This window comes from Macaca fascicularis, chromosome 4, assembly GCF_037993035.2.
Source record: "Macaca fascicularis isolate 582-1 chromosome 4, T2T-MFA8v1.1".
In the NCBI taxonomy this organism is placed as follows: domain Eukaryota; kingdom Metazoa; phylum Chordata; class Mammalia; order Primates; family Cercopithecidae; genus Macaca; species Macaca fascicularis.
Genome location: NC_088378.1, coordinates 63,552,224 through 63,569,083, shown reverse-complemented (window position 1 = coordinate 63,569,083; position 16,860 = coordinate 63,552,224). Strand labels below are relative to the sequence as shown.

The following is a 16,860-nucleotide window of genomic DNA, read 5'->3' as shown; positions in this document are numbered from 1 at the left end:
TTTTCTTTTTCTATGACATGCATAATTATCATATCATAGGCATCAGTGACTTGCTGCCTCTACCTGGGATTCTTCTTACCTGGGAAACTTGTAACCTCGAGACCTGCGATGTCCTAAAGTGGACTGTCATTAGCTTGGGGGAGGTACTTGAAGAGCAGGCAGACCCTGGAGGGTGGGGAAACCAAGCATCCAGAGGCACTCATCTTGCTCTGTTGTTTTACCCAACACTGAAGTGACTCTCCCAAGCCCCTGTCCTCCTGTGTTCCATCTTGTGGTGCCTATAGCCTGCAAGATGCCATACGCTTCCTGTTCCCAACTACCCAGGTCTGCTCGTGATCATCCCACTTTGAACTTTGAATCCTTCTTATATGTTGTTCTTTAAAGTCTTATTGATTATTCCCTGTGGTCTTTTTTTCCTTTTTTTCACTAGCCCTTCTGTTGTCTTAAGTTATGGCTGTGTCTTGGCTGATTACGTAGTAACTTCCTCATCATTTTTCCTCTCCCCTATCTCGTCCTCTAATGGTCTTGAACACCATGAGCGTGTTGAATGAAGACCCTTTCGTAGACAGTGACCAGTATTGTTTCTGCGTCTGTGCATGTGGTCGTGACTTAGCTTTTGGGCATATGATAATCATCAGGAACTGAGTTGTACATTCTTCAGTGTCATCTGTATATCATGTTGATTACAGTTCTCAGTTGTAATATCTAATATCTAAGATTTAAGGTTTAATATCTCCTTAGCCCAGGTCCCTTGTGAGTTCCAAGTGCTGCTCTGAGCTGATAACCCGTCATGTCCTAGACACCCTGGCCTGGAAACTAGGACATCAGCTTCGGGCCTGTTATGGCTAAAGCTGCTAACACTGAGAAACAGTCTTAGTTTGTTACAGTGTTGACGTATAGGGTTAGAAAGGCAAATATTTAAATTCATTTTAAATCCTTTCATTTGAAATTTTAGTAGGCCATTTTGGTATACTGATAGACTGAGTTTGGAAAAGGGCTGGCAGCATTGAACTAGAATATTTTAAGTACTTCTAATGCCTTTGTACTGATTTCTTTTTTGTAATCAAACCCATTAACAGGCTTAAAACTCAAGGAAGAAAAAATAATAGTTGTAATTTTAAATAAGCATTCAATTATAAGTAAAAAGCATTTTTGTATTCGTTACCATAGTTACCAAGCAGTTTTCCTATAGTTCTAGAAAAAATGGGCTCCATCATTCAGAGTAATTCTGAAAGGTGCCTTTGGGGGAAAGGGAGAGGAAGGGGTGGTACAGGAGAGGTCCTCGCCGTCCCAGAAGCAGGAGACATAACTGGAAGAGCTTTGTTGACACTTTTACAGACTCTCCCACTAAATAGTAACTGCATTTCTGAGGGGAGTGCTGTTGTAGCTGGGACGTGATGTAAGCCAGCTTAGCAGGGTACTGGAATTGTATTCAAACTTTAGAAGTCGACTGCTATAGTTTACATGGAGTACTGCTATATTTGTTTAGGATTTTAAAACCCAAGTGAAAGTTAGACATTTCCTGTATTTACAAATATCAACTATATCTCAAAGGAATGAAATCAGGCAAATAAAGATGATGCCAAAATTAAAAATATAAAGAAGCTGGAAGTGGCAGTTTCTGTACTGGAAGGAGAGTTCATCTCTTTGTATTTGTGCTTTTGGTCTTAATAATTTTTAAGCCTTATGTAGAGTTTTGATAATACTTCATGGCTTTAGGCCTAGGCAGGGATTAGATTTTATCTCAGATTTTGCTAAGAGTATTTTTTCTGGAGACTAGCAGGCTGCTAGTAAGAATTACTAGAATTGGGCTCTGTGTCACTGGGAGAACTGGAGTTGAAGGGTTACAGGAGATGAGTCCTGGATGATGGGAGGCAGGGATGAGGGCACCAGGGAGCTCCAGGGATGAAAGGGGAATGGAGAGTCCAGTGAGAGAAGGCTGGTAAGGTGTAGAGAGTGGTCAGACACATGCCTGACAGTTGGGGCCACTTCTCTCTACAAATCAGGAGGAGGCAAGGTAGGCAGGATAGTGCAGAGTTTGTGAGAAGGAACCTGACATCTGAAGTCAATGGAACTGCGGCTTGCACTCCGCCATTCATAGATCAGGTCTTGGTCTTCTTTTTCCTTCCCCAGAACTGCCCTGAGCTGAAACCACCTTTCTTCTCTCCCTATAGCTGTACCCCCACCCCACCTAAACCCTGCGTCCACTCCACAGCCCCTCATCTTCTTCAGTCCCTCTTTCCCTGATGACCACAGACCTCTCCAAGCTAGACAGACACTGTTCCATGGTGTGTTTTGTTAAGGTCTAAGGGAAGTCCTGTAGGAAGAGGTAGTTGTTATTAAACTTGAGGAAACAGATGAAACAACATATAGCACACAATTCAACACACTTACTAAAATGTATTAAGAGCATTTGGCATCTTAGTGAAGTCACTGCTCGTAACTACTGTTCCACACAATTCAACACACTTATTAAAATGTATTAAGAACGTTTGGCATCTAAGTGAAGTCACTGTTCATAACGACTGTTCAACCATAGAATCTTCAGCCTGGTGGACTTCACCAGAAGGCTGATGGACGTTGTGGGTGGGCATTTGGGGTGTGGAAAGGCTGCTTGGCACGTTCTCAGCCTGCGTCAGCCCACACCGCCCCTTACCACCAAAGCCTTCTATTTCCCATTCCATCCAGTAGGAGCAGCTGTAGCTGACCTGAAACCTTCGGGGACAGGGTCATTGATTGTTTCAATAGGTAGGTGCAAGGTCTCGGGGGTCCGGGTCCCAGATAACACAGCTAAGGCACCACAGGCTCCTCCCACAGCACATCAGGATGCATGAGGCTCAGCACAGCTTATTTTCACTTTCTTGTCCATAAAGTCTCGCATCATATTCAGTTGTTTTCCTTCTACCCTAAAATAAACACAACCAGAAAAGCCACTCTCCGATCTTCATCTTTTTAAGGAATTATGTGGCCACAAGGATCTTTAGAAGCAAGTCCTCTTAAGAGAAAATGACAACCCCTGTGGGATTTCCACAATAGAGTTCCTTTGGAAAAGCAGTGGTGCAGCCCACACCTCCTAAATTGCCCTACTCTCTTTGCCTTTTGTTGAGTCTGTGTGAGATCCTCATTAACAAGTTTAACAATTCCTGGACACTGAGGCTTTTGTCAATTATGACGAGACTTCCCATTTCCTAGACCGTCGTCTCCGTCAGCATTTTTGTGTGTGTCGTTACTGTTTTGACTCCATTTCCCTCTGTCTTTAAATGTTTTTCCTTTGGTATTTGAATGTGTCCTTGTGAATTACCATGAGTCCATTTTTGGAACAAATCAGGGTGTAAATCTCTTATCAGTTATGCCTGAAAAGTTGTATCTCCTGACAATTAAAGAAGCTCCACAGCTGGCAGTAGTTTAAACACTATCAAACAGTGACTTTTTTTTATGGTTTCCATTTTCAATTTCAGTCCTGCCTGTGCCTTTCGGGGCATTTAAAGTTGCTACTAGAAAGTTCTGTGGCTTTTCAGACTACAGCTAATTAATCAGCGTCTACCGAAAATAAGTGGTGTCTCTGTCTGAGAAGTTTAGCACTGAGTGGTCCCTGGGGGCCTGTCTGCCCTCTCTCCGTGTCTTGAAGCTGCTGCTGCAGCCTATTTTTTTTACTCATTCAAAAACTAAAATATTCTAATGCCACCTGTTATCTGCTGACTGACTTGAATGATTTGGATTGATTTTTAAGCCATTGTGAAACTGCGTTTTAAAATTAAGTGACCATCAAGCACAGGTCTGGTGGATGTCATTAGAGAACAGGTGCAGCCAGCTGATTTCTCCATGTCATTTGCAAATCCAGAATGTACCATCTTCCATGCCTAGAGATGACACTGAAGTTCATGGAAGAGTCGGTTTATGAAAACAGGCTGTTGACAGCCCATCCTCCTGTTTAACAAGGATGAGCTGATTGATCACGCTATGCCACATATCATGCCACAGAATGATAATATGTTTGCTTACAATGAAGGTGGACGTGGGCGTGGTGCACTTCACTCCCTTGATACAGCCCAAGATAGAGCAGCCGTTCAAGCTGGTGGAAAAAGTGGTTCAGAATGTATTTCAGTTCCGAAGGAAATACTGCCATCGAGGGCTCGGGTAAGAATGCCTTTTCTTCTCTTCAGTCGTAGTCTTCTTTATAAAATCCTTAGGCACTTTTTAAGAGTAAGAACCTTGTTTGCTCTATTGGTAAAGCTCTGAGTATTACACTGAGTTCAGTTCTGTGACGGACAAGACTTCACTGTCACTGAGGAGAGAGCAAAGACTTGCTAGACCTCAGGTGGCCGTCACAGGGTGGCTTTACCATACACACAGCCTGGAATTGGGGACTGCACAGCTCACAGTGGCTGTGTACTAGGGAGCTCGTGGTTCCCCAGTGAGGACTCGAGACAGATAATAATGGGTTTTTTAAGTGCTTGCTTTCTTCCGAGTTGCCCTGTCTCTTCTTTGAGGACATACTTGAGAACTAGGAAGCAAATGTGACTTCTGAGCAGCCAAAATCATCGCGAAGTCCTCACGAAAGCACATTTCCATCTCACAGAAAGCGGCTGCTCCCAAGAGGCTCACAGGAACCACTGGGAAAAGCCAACAGGGCGCGGTGGTCTAGAGGCCGCCCACCTTGATGGGCTCTGAAGGACCACAGCTATGTTGCAGATCCAGAAAGAGCCAAGAAGCTGTTTAGTCAGGCCCAGTGATGGTCTGCTTAAGAAGGCAGGAAAGCGTGTGTTTGTCAAAGATTTCCGTCTCTGATCATCTATCCATATTCAGCTGTTGAAAGGGGCTCAGCCGGAGAGGCACATATTTCTCAGTTTCTAAAACCTCCTCACATGGCTTCATTGTAATTCTCTCCTTCACAGGGTCTGAAGTGTCCCTTCAGCACATGAAATGACAGCAGATTATTTTAGGGGCCGGCTGGGCATCAGCTCCTAAGAGCGCTGCAGCCCACAAAGCCCATTGCCGAGGATACCAGATGGCAGAAGTTAGAGCGTCAGCCTGCCACTTGTGGCCTCTAATTAAGCCAGGATTCCCACCTTACCAGCTAGTTCCTGCTTCTCTAGCAGAGACTTGAGGTGCAGAGCTGGTGACAGAGATGCCACTGGCCAGCCATTTTGGTGCTAATTAGAACAAAGACAGCCCTGTGGCTGCAGCCCTCAGCTGCCGTGCGCTGCTGGTGAGGGAACAGAAGCTGGATTTCGGCTCACACTTACCCCTCATGCACAGCAGGACCCACACAGCTGTACCTGATAGCCCTGATTCATGGGGAGGGGGAACACAAACCTATGTCCTTTTATGTGCTTTTGGAAATCCTGGAATTGGTCTGAGCCTAGAGCTGGCACTAGCGTTTCCAAGACAACCCCCCAGCTAAGTGAAGGGCTCTATTCATTTCAGACACACCGTCCTCAGGACAGACATGGACCAGATACTGTGCCATCTGGGGTAACAGGGCAAAGTTCTTTGACCTGTTGGTGTTCTTCACATGTTAGAAACCGTCATCAGGTCCTCTTTGCCATGAAACTGAACTCAAAGATCTGTCACCCTGAAACTGTGGGGGACATGCAATTCCTTGTTGAAAGGACTATCAATCAGCCTATAAGCAACATGCAATCTCCCCGACCATGACACCTTCCAAGCCCTTTGGGATGAGCTCTGTAAGAACCCTGAGACTTGAAGAAAAATGCAATCCAGGCCTAACTCCACAGCGTTTCAAGCAGTTCTGCTATTTATTTTAAAACAATGGTTCAATTCAGATAGGTGAAATTTAAAATATATTCTCTACTTCAAATCAGTTTTAAAGATGCTTGAAAAATAACAAGAGGGATAATTATTTATATTTTCCTATCAGCTATTTTCAAACTTTTAGCAAAAAAAGTAACTCTTTTAGCATGAAGAGTTCTATAAAGGCTGATAAATTCAAATTCTAGAGAATCAAAACTGGGGATTTGTCACACAAGAAATAATACAACTTTCACATCGAAACATGAGGCAAATCAAGCTTATAGTTCTACAAGAACGCAGCTGAGCAGATGTTAAACTTACCTTAAAAAGTGCATGTACTGATTGAGCTTTGGAGAATGCTTTCCCATTGTGGGCTTGCCCCGCGCATCAGGTTAGAGCTGCCTCAGTCGTGGGCCGTGCCTGTTACCTGGTGCTATATAATCCAGGAGGCTCCTGCCACTCCCTCCAGCTGGCAGTAGTCAGCAGCTGTGTTGTTTTCAAATGAGGGTTAAAAGGTGTCGTGATTGGTGGAATTTAAGTAAAATTCTGATATTTCTCTCTTCCCTTCAGAATGTTATTCCCTGAAGCACAGCGCTTGGAAAACACGGGCAGGCTGTTAGAGTTGGCAGACATAGACCCTACTCTTCGGCCTCGCCAGCTCTCCATCTCACACTTTAAAAGCCTCTGTGAGGTATACAGAAGAATGTGTGATGAAGACCCACAACTCTTTGCATATAATTTCAGAGAAGAACTCAGGCAAAGAAAAATCAAAAAGAAAGAAAAACAGGATGACGCGAAGAGTTACAGACTCTAGCTGCTGCCTGGGGGCGAGCAGCCTACCAGATGTCGATTTGCACTACGTGGAGCTTCTTATATGGGTACTCTTTTGTCTTTACAGAATGACAATAAAAATGCCAATGACCAGATGTGACTTACTTTCCTTTTACTATACAGCTTGGCAGAGAAAATAAATATCATCAAATAAGGTACAGTACAAGCTTTCTTTTAATATATACTGTATAGATACAACAGGTTTAGTATAAACAGCATCTATTACAATCTTACAAAAATGAAGTATCTGCACATTTTGCCCCTAAACCACATTAAAATAACTTAAATATGCTTTAAATAAAGCAAAAACTGACAGCTGAAAGAAAATGCCCAGAGGATTTTTAAAAATGACCCTTTGAAAACTATTAATCACAACTTCCCCAGCCTTACTTTTTCCACATAACTTAAAATAATTAGAAGGCAATTTTAAGGATTCTAAATCATTTGATACCTGCTCAAAGTGGATATAAACTAAGTAATTTACAGATTCTGACCAGTTTCTTCTAGGTTTCTGATCCACAATAAATTAAAATAACTTAAATCTTTACAACCATTTCGTGGGAAAATGTATACTGCACAAAACCCAGGAATGAATAGTTTTTTTGCAATTTCCACTTTACCACCAGTTTAAAAGTAAAATGAGGAATTTAACCCATATCTGGATTGAATCGTACTATGATTTTCCATGGCTCTCTGTTTCATAAAAACACTCCTCATTGACAACAGATGTTAAACTCTGGACACTGAATTCTCGCTCTAGAACAGAATTTAGATCGATGGTGGCATTTTCAGATTGACTGTCAAGGGACTGGTGACGGAGCTGTGCCTTGAGCAAAGTTCCTCTGTCCCTCTTGGTGCTGTTGGCTTTTCGTTTGATGGGGCAGAAGTGCCCCCGGACCAGTTTGGGCTGCTCTCCTCCTTTCTGGCCCTCGCCCGCCTCCGGGCCAGGCTGCTGCTCAGCCTCGGGGTGAACGTCTGGGTCCTCAGAAATCCTCAGTCTCTGGAACTGAATTTCGATGTCTTTAGTAGGGCTGCCCCGCTTCAGAGTTTGATGGTGGTCATCATCTTCATCGCTCAGGATGTCACTCTCTTTGATGAGATTGTCCGCAAAATCTGCCAAGCCAGGGTGTGGGTATTTCCCGGGAGAAGCAGTCTTGGAGTCCTGCCTGCCCTCGGCCGTGGGGCAGCCGCTGCTCTGGGTGCCGCTGCTCAAGCTGCCCTCGTCTGAGTCCAGCGAGGTTCCCTTGCCAGTCTCACCGGTCCACTCGTTGCTGGAGGAATTCTTCAGGACTTTTAAAGACCTGGATGAAGCTGCAGTGAGAAAAACACATTTCGCTGTGATACAGAAACAGGTTACACAATGTGTAACGTTTGCCTCAAAGCCTGTGTAAGATTTAACATCTTAATTAAGATTTTATTTTATGATATGACTTCAGGTAGCAACTATCCTGGTATTTAGGCAAAAACGTAGCTACTGAAAACATGGAAATTTTTGACTTAGGTTTACAGTTGTAAGTTGGGCAATTCAGCATTTTTAGATTATCAGAGCTCAATTATTTAGATAGAACTAGACACTAGAAACTACTATATGGGCTAAGATTTCCTATTTTGCCAATGAGTACATTGAAAAGTTAATTGCTAATAAATCTAGGCTCCTTTCTTTCACTAAGGTGCTTTGTAATTTGATCATCGAGATCACACCATGCATCTTCTCACTTTGTGGATTTCCCTTGCTGCTCAATTAAAAGTAGAAAATACTCCCCCCGCCCCCGCTTTTTTTTAAAGACAGTGTCTTGATCTGCCACCCAGGCTGGAGTGCAGTGGTGTGATCTCCGCTCACTGCAACCTCCACCTCCTGGGCTCAAGTGATCCTCCCACCTCAGCCTCCTGAGTAGCTGGGACTATAGGTGCGCACGACCATGCCCAGCTAATTTTTATATTTTTTTGTAGAGATGGGGTTTCGCCATGTTGCCCAGGTTGGTCTCAAACTCCTGTACTCAAGAGCTCAAGGGATCCACCTGCCTTGGCCTCCCAAAGTGCTGGGATTACAGGCATGAGCCACTATGCCCGGCCTAGAAAATACTCTCTTTCTCATATGAGAACTGTCTCTGCTGGAATTTCAAACCAACTTTCTGAAATTTGATGTTATAGGGGTGTGTGTGGGTGGGTGGGTGGGGGTGTGTGTGTGTAGTTCTGTTCTCTTGGATTGAAAGAAGCAAGGGAGTTCTCAGTTTTGGTGTTTCTACAAATAATAACAGCATGTTATTTTGATGGCCAGTTTATTTTGACAATGGAGAAAATAGTAAATATGTGGTAAATCTGAAGAGGTCACATTGATTTGACATGAAAAAGAGAAGTTTTACATTTTCTAAGACTAAAAACAACAAAGATAATAACAAAATAGTTAATGTAGAAATAAGGTTCTGAAAACTTAAGCTGAAATTTTAGAAACAAGCAGAATAATGTGATTTGAAATGCTTACTTGGTGCCTTATCGATTAAGAACGATAAGTTCTTAAGAGGCCCCTTAACTTAGACGGCATTACATCCCAATCAACCCATTGTTCAGTTGATAATATTGAAATCGAGAATGCATTTAATATACCTACTAACCACTGCGGCTTAGCCCAGCCTGCCTTCAGTGTGCTCAGAACACTTACAGTAGCCTACGGTTGGACAAAGCACAAGGTCTGTTTTATAATTAAGTGTTATGAAATGTATTGAATGCTGCACTTGAAACGAAAAACAGAATGGCTGTCTGGGTATTCGAAGTACGGTTTCTACAGAATGTGTGTCACTTTCACACCATGGTAAAGTCAAAAAATTGTAAGTTGAACCATCAGAAGGTGGAGACCCTCTGTGTAAGGTTCTTGATCTTCATTCAGCATTGACCTTCAGGATGCCTGGCACTGCTGAGCACTGGGAATACAGCAGTGAGGAAAACAAAGTCCCTGGACCCGTGCACATCTTAGTGGAAGAAACAAAATCGTACATTTGGACTATGTCAGCTGGTAGGAAGACAAGGGGTTGGGGGTTGGGGGTGGCTGTATTTTCCAGTAGAATGTCTGGGAGCAAGAGGCATGTTTAGGTTTCTTCAAAGGAGATAAAAGTACCTTGATGACTTACAAAGTGAAAACTCACAGCTGTATTACAAGAGCATATATCCTTTTCAGAAGCTCATAATGTTTGCTTGAATAAACACAAGGCTAGCAAAATTCTCACCTAATTTAGCTGAAACAGGAACTCGGTTCTTAAGAGGTACCAGGCGATCCTTACATGTTTTCTCCAGTGGTAATTCACACTTTATGTGACGCCTGAAGTTTTCCCTCAGGATAGAACGAATCACCTTAACAATGTTGGTTTTGCTTTCACTGTCACTGGGTGGGGGGGAGAGAAAAGAGCAGAAGTGTCCAGAGTGTTCATCGTGCTTCCATTCCACGCCCGCCTGTGTTCCTGCACCTTGCACCTGCTGGGCCAGGCTGCCAGCCAGCCACCCAACAGCAGTGCCATGTGGCCTCCCATACAAAAGGAGGTGAGAATTGATCACTCTTAAGATTTTGATATTTATTTAGTCAATGTATTCTCCTACTAGCGGCCTCAGTTGCCTTTTTTGGAGGGTGGGGAGTGTGACCCTGATGTCATCAAAATTCAGGAGGGCACTAAATATAAACTCCCTTCCTTAAGAGACATAATTCTATGTTATTTCTGTTGGTTTTAATCTTTGGAAGTCAGTCATACCTGCAACACAACTGAAAGATGGTTTCTGGCCGTCCTTCTATTTCTGACTTCGTATGGATCAGTTCCCATATGGAATTATTTTCTGTCCCTGTGTAAAAGGAAATGGAAACAAGAGTCTACAACTTTGCCCAAAATGCTGTGGTTAAGAACACTTGTGAAGTTTAAATCTCATGAGTTAAGAAAGTCTAATATTCCCAGTCCTGGCTCGTTTTCTTCTGTGGCTTGTTCTATGTATGATTTTCAGAGTTACACGAACTGAAATGCCTTTTGGTTACTCTTTACATTTCCTGTTGCAGATTTTCCTCCATCTGAACTGCCTTCGCCCTCTCTCTGGAGCCCCTGTCTGGGGAAGATTTGGTGGATCCTATTCTTCAACCCTCCTTTGCAGTTTTGCCCTTTCCTTGGACGGAACAGGAACTGGGATACTTGAGGTAAAAGAGGCCAACCCCAAATGCAGTCATGTTCTAGAAAACATAAGCACTTCTGACAAAAGTTAAACAGAAGCCCAGCAGGTCACTGCATGACTCAGCCTGCTGGCCTCTTCTGTCACCAGAGGCCTGTCACCAAAACAAGGTTACTCTGGAAGGATCTCTGAACATTTTCCAGAGTCAAAGATTTTTTTCTTTTTATATCACCTAAAGTACTACCTAACCTTAAGGAATTTTCTGCTATATTCTAAATTTGTAAAAACATAAATTTGTGGATCTGTTTTTCTAATACATTTTAGGGTATCAAGGCAGAAAGGAAAATGTTGAAAACTATTGATAGAGACAATAAGGAAACAATGAAAGGCATTTGGCAAAGAAAAAGCTATCCACCAGCATTTACTTTCTCCCAGAAGTCTGCTAAGGAACAGCAAAATAACCTCTCTTTGTCCTCGTTTTCCTTGTCTATAAAATAAAAGGCACCAAAAATTATCCCCAAGGTCCTTTCTTTCTTTTCATTCCACAGTGAAGTCTACTGAAATGCTTTTTCTGGCATCGTACCGCATGAAACAGTTACCTGCTGGATTCCCCAGTCTGACTTGAAGCGCGGAGATGGGGATCAACCAGCGGAATTTAAATGGGTCCAAGTCAGCAGAGTTGTGTGCAGGCCGGGAATTCGAGGGCTGTAACATGAAGGCCCACCAAGAAAAGTGTTAGGGAAGCTGTCTCACTGGGGGAGGATGTGTGCATGGTGAATAGGAGTTTATGTTCTCCCTGTGGGCGAGTCTCCGAGCAGCCATGTGGGTGTTCAGGGCACAGAAGTCAATCAGCTACGCACCCAATTCTCAAAGACCTCACATTGCTGGGGAAGGTGGGAAGGCCGAGTTGTGGTTCAGAATCAGTTACAGGTCTCAAAGCGAGAAGAGCAGCCAAGGCTTCCACGCCCTCACGCTGTCTCTGAATGGTAAACTGATGGCATATGGTATCCACAGCTAAGCTTTGTTTTTGTTTTTCTGAGTCAAGGTAAGAGGCATTTGAAAATAAACCAAAGTTTCACAGACTGTGTATGGAACAACCATGGGCCATTTTCAGGGATATAAAAGTTGATCTTCTATGTAGGCCCCCATATAAGTATTTATCTACTTCATTTACTTATTTATTTATTGACAGGGTCTCACTCTGTCGCACAGGCTGGAATGCAGTGGCATGATCAAGGCTCACTGCAGCTTCCACCTCCTGGGTTCAATTGATCCTCCTGCCTCAGCCTCCCAAGTAGCTGGGACTACAGGCACGTGCTACCACACCCAGCTACTTCTTGTATTTTTGGTAGAGGCAAGGTTTCACCTTGTTGGCCAGGCTGGTCTCAAATTCCTGGGCTCAAGCCTCAGCCTCCGAAAGTGCTGGGATTACAGGCATAAGCCACCATGCCCAGCTGTACATCTTCTTTTAAAACAGACATCTTTCACGGGGAGACTCAGAGACGCTCTCAGTATGTGATGGGGTTAGTGACCCTCAGAGTAAGCAGTATCAGTCAGCACAGCCGTGGTGCTCAGTGGGCTTTTCAGTTCAATGTTAATAGGAAGATACAGCCATGAAAAGGTAGCTTAAATTAAAACAAATTTTTGCCTTACCAATTTCTTTTTCAGTTTGCAGTTTTCTTTATAAACCAGTATGACGGCTCTCTTAAAAACTAAAGAAAGGAAAAGAGAAAGAAAGTCTTTATTTTATGCAACTCTTCCAAGGTTAAACTAGAGCTGAATGTCTTAACAGAATAACACTCTTCAAATGTATGAGTCTCTAAGACCTTACTCTGCCAACACATGAGTGAATAAATGGTACTTCCCTTTTGCTCATATTTGAACTATGCAGAAGCACCTGCTTATTTACAAGCTACTATTGGAAGTTGATCTTGGCTTTTTTAAACTCTTTGTTTTATTGAAACTGTGTTCTCTCAGTGACAATATACTGTCACTTGCTCTCCCAACTCTCAGAGAGAATTAAAACATCTTGAAATGCAGCAGACTATTAAGATAGCAGGTTTCTGGCCAGGCGCGGTGGCTCATGCCTGTAATCCCAGCACTTTGGGAGGCTGAGGCAAGTGGATCACCTGAGGTCAGGAATTCGAGACCAGCCTGGCCAGCATGGTGAAACCCCATCTCTACTAAAAATACAAAAATCAGCTGGGCGTGGTGGCGAGCACCTGTAATCCCAGCTACTCAGGAGGCTTAGGCAGGAGAATCGCTTGAACCTGGGAGGTGGCGGTTGCAGTGAGCAGAGATCACACCATTGCACTCCAGCCTGGGGAACAAGAGTGAAACCTTGTCTCAAAAAAAGAAAAAGAAAAAGAAAAGATAGCGGGTTTCAAAATAGCCTCAGGGATCTGTTCCTGTAACACTTGGCCTGAGCCAAGCAGCAGAAGGGAGAACAAGATAATGAGGATGCAGAGAGATGCCGGAGTTTTAAATAGTTGGGGGCTGGCCCTGTTAAGTCCCCAACCATTATAGCAATTCTAACTCCTGGAGCCCAGGAGTGAATTGGACTGGTGTGGCCAGTGAAGTTCTTCGTTAATCCCAGCCTCTTCAGTCTACATTCTTCTGAATGGAATACTAACCAAATACTGTGAGCTCAAGGTCCTTTCTAGCTTTTCCTAGAGACAGAAATGGATTCAGCCAGGAAACCGTAGAGTGCATCAGAAGCTCTCCCATCGAAAGTTCTGTTACCTAGATTGTAAAAAGAGGAGGTAAGGAAGATACGGAAATCCCATGCTAGATCATCTCATGTTAGATAGTGATGTACACACAGTCATTGCTAAAATGCAAGCACAGCTGGTTTAATTTTTATGATACCTGTAAACATGGGGCCTTAAATAGTGGAGGTTTTGAAAATATGAGCTAAGCACCAAAGTGTCTGATCAATAACATAAAGCTGAAGGCATTTTGCTCCAATGCCCACACATGTAGGTGAGACATGCCTTGTGACCAACTCGATTTCCATAAGATGAACTCTACCAGTGTCCGTGGTTCTTCTCGAGTGCCTTTGTAAGCTTTCCCCTGGGATCTAGTACATCCACCACCTCTGAGCTCCGTTCGGGCCGCTGATAAAAGAGCACCAGCATTGAAACTGGCCAGAGTGAAGGACTGATCTCCAGCTCTTTCCTGTTCCTGCCATTTTCTGCCTAAACTATGCTACTTCCAGCATGCCAGCTTTAGAAGCACAAGATGATAAATTAAGCAATCAGATAAAAAGGAAAAATACAGAAAATGTCAAATCCTGCTTGGACTAGTTTTATAAGTAAGCAGGCAACCACCAATATGTGATGTTAAAAATATATATGTTTGATGTTAAAAAAAATATATTTGATGTTTTTAAAAAAAAAAAAAAAAAAAAGCAAAATAAAAAAGGAAAAGCCCCAGACTCCACACTGCCAGTTCCCACGTCCTTTCTCCGCCCCAGCCTCTGCCAGCTCACCCTCCACGGATGTTCCAGCCAATGTGAACGTGACATAAGGTTATATTTTAAACCAGTGTAATGAAGTTTATGATATGTCTATACATAAATTGTATAGTTCATTAGACACATTGTTATCAAGAAAATCTTAGGCATTTTCTCCTCCAGGGAAGTCCTAACAGGGCAGCCTGTCTGAGAGGTCACCTACAGACCCCACACCACATGCACTAGGCTCCCAGAGTGCAGACGCCTCACGGGACCTCCTTCTCGGTTCCGCTCTGCTCAGCTACTAGCTGGTCAAACACGGTCCCATAATCCTCATAGATCTTCTGCATCTCGTTGATGTGGCTCGCTACTTTCTCCATTGCCTTTAGTGCTTCTGCAAGATATGAAATCATATTTATTAATATGAAATCATATTTATAAATATTTATTCTTAAATATTCTTAAATATGATTTATATAAATCATATTTATTTAAGAATAAATAAATATTTATATTGTTTTAGATCCTATCCAACAGTAATAATGGAGTCAAGATTCAACTCAGGATTCCAGACCAGTACCCACTAGCAGGAGCATTACATTCAGAATAAGTCACAATAGCCCACTGTAGCCCAGCCATTAGAATGAAGAACAGCAAAATTATCTTCTTCTTCAAATTCTTTTTGAAATGAGGCAGAGTATCAGTGAAAAGTATCACTAATAACGACAACTGACATGTATGGAGCACTTTCTACTCAGCAAGGATCACGACAGGTGATTTCTGTGAATCATCTCATTTAGTGTACACAATAACTAACTAAAGACTAATCAATCCCATTTTACAGGTGAGAAAAGTGAGTGCAGGATATTCTGCCGGAGTTCCAGAGAGGAAAGCACGAGAATGGAGCCAGGCTTCAAACCCAAGACTGACTGGGCTTCGGGCACCAGCTCCCGAGTTTGGCTTCCCCTTCTGGGAACCGGGATCCAGGTTTAAATAGAACATAACAACACCCCCGTACATGACAGACTGACAGAACAATTGTTTACATTTATATATGGTATATGTTCATAACTTCCCATGAAGGAATATGAGGGATACATTATTTTATAAAAGCCAAAAAGCAAAATTTTAGGTCACTTCTAAATTCAGTATTCTTCATACTTTTTTTCTCCCAATTCAGCATTTTAATTCTATCTGGAGGGAAGTTTGGAAGGAAGTTTTTTAAATCAAACCCTTCTAAAGATGATCTTAATACAAAATGAAGTTTTTACACAGTATGAATGCTGAAGATAATTTGTATTATTACAGAATTTAACTGTCATACAAAAATGCTTTCCTCTTGTTGAGCTTGATACCAAACTATGCTTGTCATGGAAAAAAGAGCCAGTTTAATTTATGCTCATCTCAGTATTTATTATTCAGTAACACTAAAGTGTTAGTAAGTCTCTCTCTCTCCCTAGAAATTTTATCACCTATGGTTTAACTGAACCTCCTACTTTCAACATATGAACAAATCACTATCTCCAACCCAAATAAAGCCCCTCTTTAAGGATCCTCTACTTATTATCAAACTGCAAGCTTTGTGTTTTTGGCAAATTGTGTCTCAGGCCAGTAATTTCAGAGGTTCAAATGGTAACACAACAGCAGCGACTTGAAAGCACAACCCATCACTGGGAGTTTGGTTTCGGAGCCGAGCTCTGCTCACAGATCTCCACAAGGTGGAGCCTCACCCAACAAATCCAACCAGCAGCTCGGGTGGCGACCACCACAAAACTTAACCAAGTGATAGGAAAATAGGGCTGATTTTCAGTTCCAGCGGCACAGTTTCAGAGCCAAGTGACCTGAGGTAATTTACTTATTTTGAGAGTGTAGACGGAATCATCCCCGCATAGGAGGAGAATGGTGATACCCTGAAGAGATCATTTTTACCCAAGTATTTTGTAAGCTCTAAAGGAGTGACCAGACACCTAGCTACTTTCACATATTCACATGAAACCTAAGATGAACCATCGCAGAACTGAAAAGTGACACAGGACATGCCACTAGGCGGGGAAGAGGTGAGCTGGCAGGCCCAGGGCACGGCAGGCAGCCCCTCGCCCGGGGGTGCCCCTCGCCGCCCTGTCCGGCCCTTGCCCAGGGGTGCCCCTCGCCGCCTCCTCACCCGTCAGGTGGTAATGTTCCTCACTCTCCTGGTCCGTCAGGGACACCAGCTCCTTGAGCAGCAGCGGGTACTTGAGCACTCTCTGAACCGGCTTGATGAGGTAGGACTCCAGCGTGGAGGAATGCTGCTTGGTGGGGTTCCGGGCGTCCAGAAAAGCCTTGAAGGCTTTGTCAGTTTTAGCTACAAGCAGATGGATAAAAGACCTTAGAAGAGCACAGTGGGGTGAATTAAATTCTTCATTTATCTTTTAACATTTATAGCTCATCCATTTCTATAGTCCTCCTAATACCATTCTTTAATAAAAACCCCAACACATCAGCGGGTCAGGCACCCAGCTGTCAGCGTGGGATTCTGCCACAGCCCTGACCGCCCTGGAGCCTGGGAGCTTCCGAGGATGGAATGCAGGCTGCACGCCAAAGAGTAACACCGACTCAACATGCAGGAATGTCTGACTTAAAGACACATTTCATGTATATCCACGAGAAATATTGTTATAGGTGACCTAAAAAGTGAGTTTCAA

General features: G+C 43.2%; 2 protein-coding genes across 13 annotated transcripts in view; one reads left to right on the top strand and one right to left on the bottom strand.

Annotated features, from left to right (window-relative positions):
- Nucleotides 1–6,678, top strand: part of TFB1M (transcription factor B1, mitochondrial) — a 54,402-nt gene extending 47,724 nt beyond the window's left edge. For all 5 annotated transcript variants that reach the window (XM_074037316.1, XM_015448832.3, XM_065543612.1 and 2 more), the window contains 2 exons: nt 4,010–4,137; nt 6,325–6,678. In XM_074037316.1, the coding sequence (XP_073893417.1) occupies nt 4,010–4,137; nt 6,325–6,568 (372 nt within the window). In that variant the 3' untranslated portion in view covers nt 6,569–6,678. The remainder of the gene's footprint in view (nt 1–4,009; nt 4,138–6,324) is intronic.
- A 4-nt stretch (nt 6,679–6,682) lies between these two features.
- The window catches only part of TIAM2 (TIAM Rac1 associated GEF 2), a 272,290-nt gene continuing 262,112 nt past the window's right edge, over nt 6,683–16,860 (bottom strand). For 6 of the 8 annotated variants that reach the window (XM_045390320.3, XM_045390326.3, XM_045390325.3 and 3 more), the window contains 8 exons: nt 16,341–16,520; nt 14,455–14,573; nt 13,359–13,467; nt 12,379–12,437; nt 11,325–11,430; nt 10,323–10,410; nt 9,807–9,961; nt 6,683–7,896 (listed from right to left, as the gene is read on the bottom strand). In XM_045390320.3, coding sequence (XP_045246255.2) covers nt 7,259–7,896; nt 9,807–9,961; nt 10,323–10,410; nt 11,325–11,430; nt 12,379–12,437; nt 13,359–13,467; nt 14,455–14,573; nt 16,341–16,520 — 1,454 coding nt within the window. In that variant the 3' untranslated portion in view covers nt 6,683–7,258. Of the gene's footprint in view, nt 7,897–9,806; nt 9,962–10,322; nt 10,411–11,324; nt 11,431–12,378; nt 12,438–13,358; nt 13,468–14,402; nt 14,574–16,340; nt 16,521–16,860 lie in introns of those variants that run through there. The other 2 variants (XR_012433556.1, XM_074037307.1) reach the window with 2 other exon arrangements.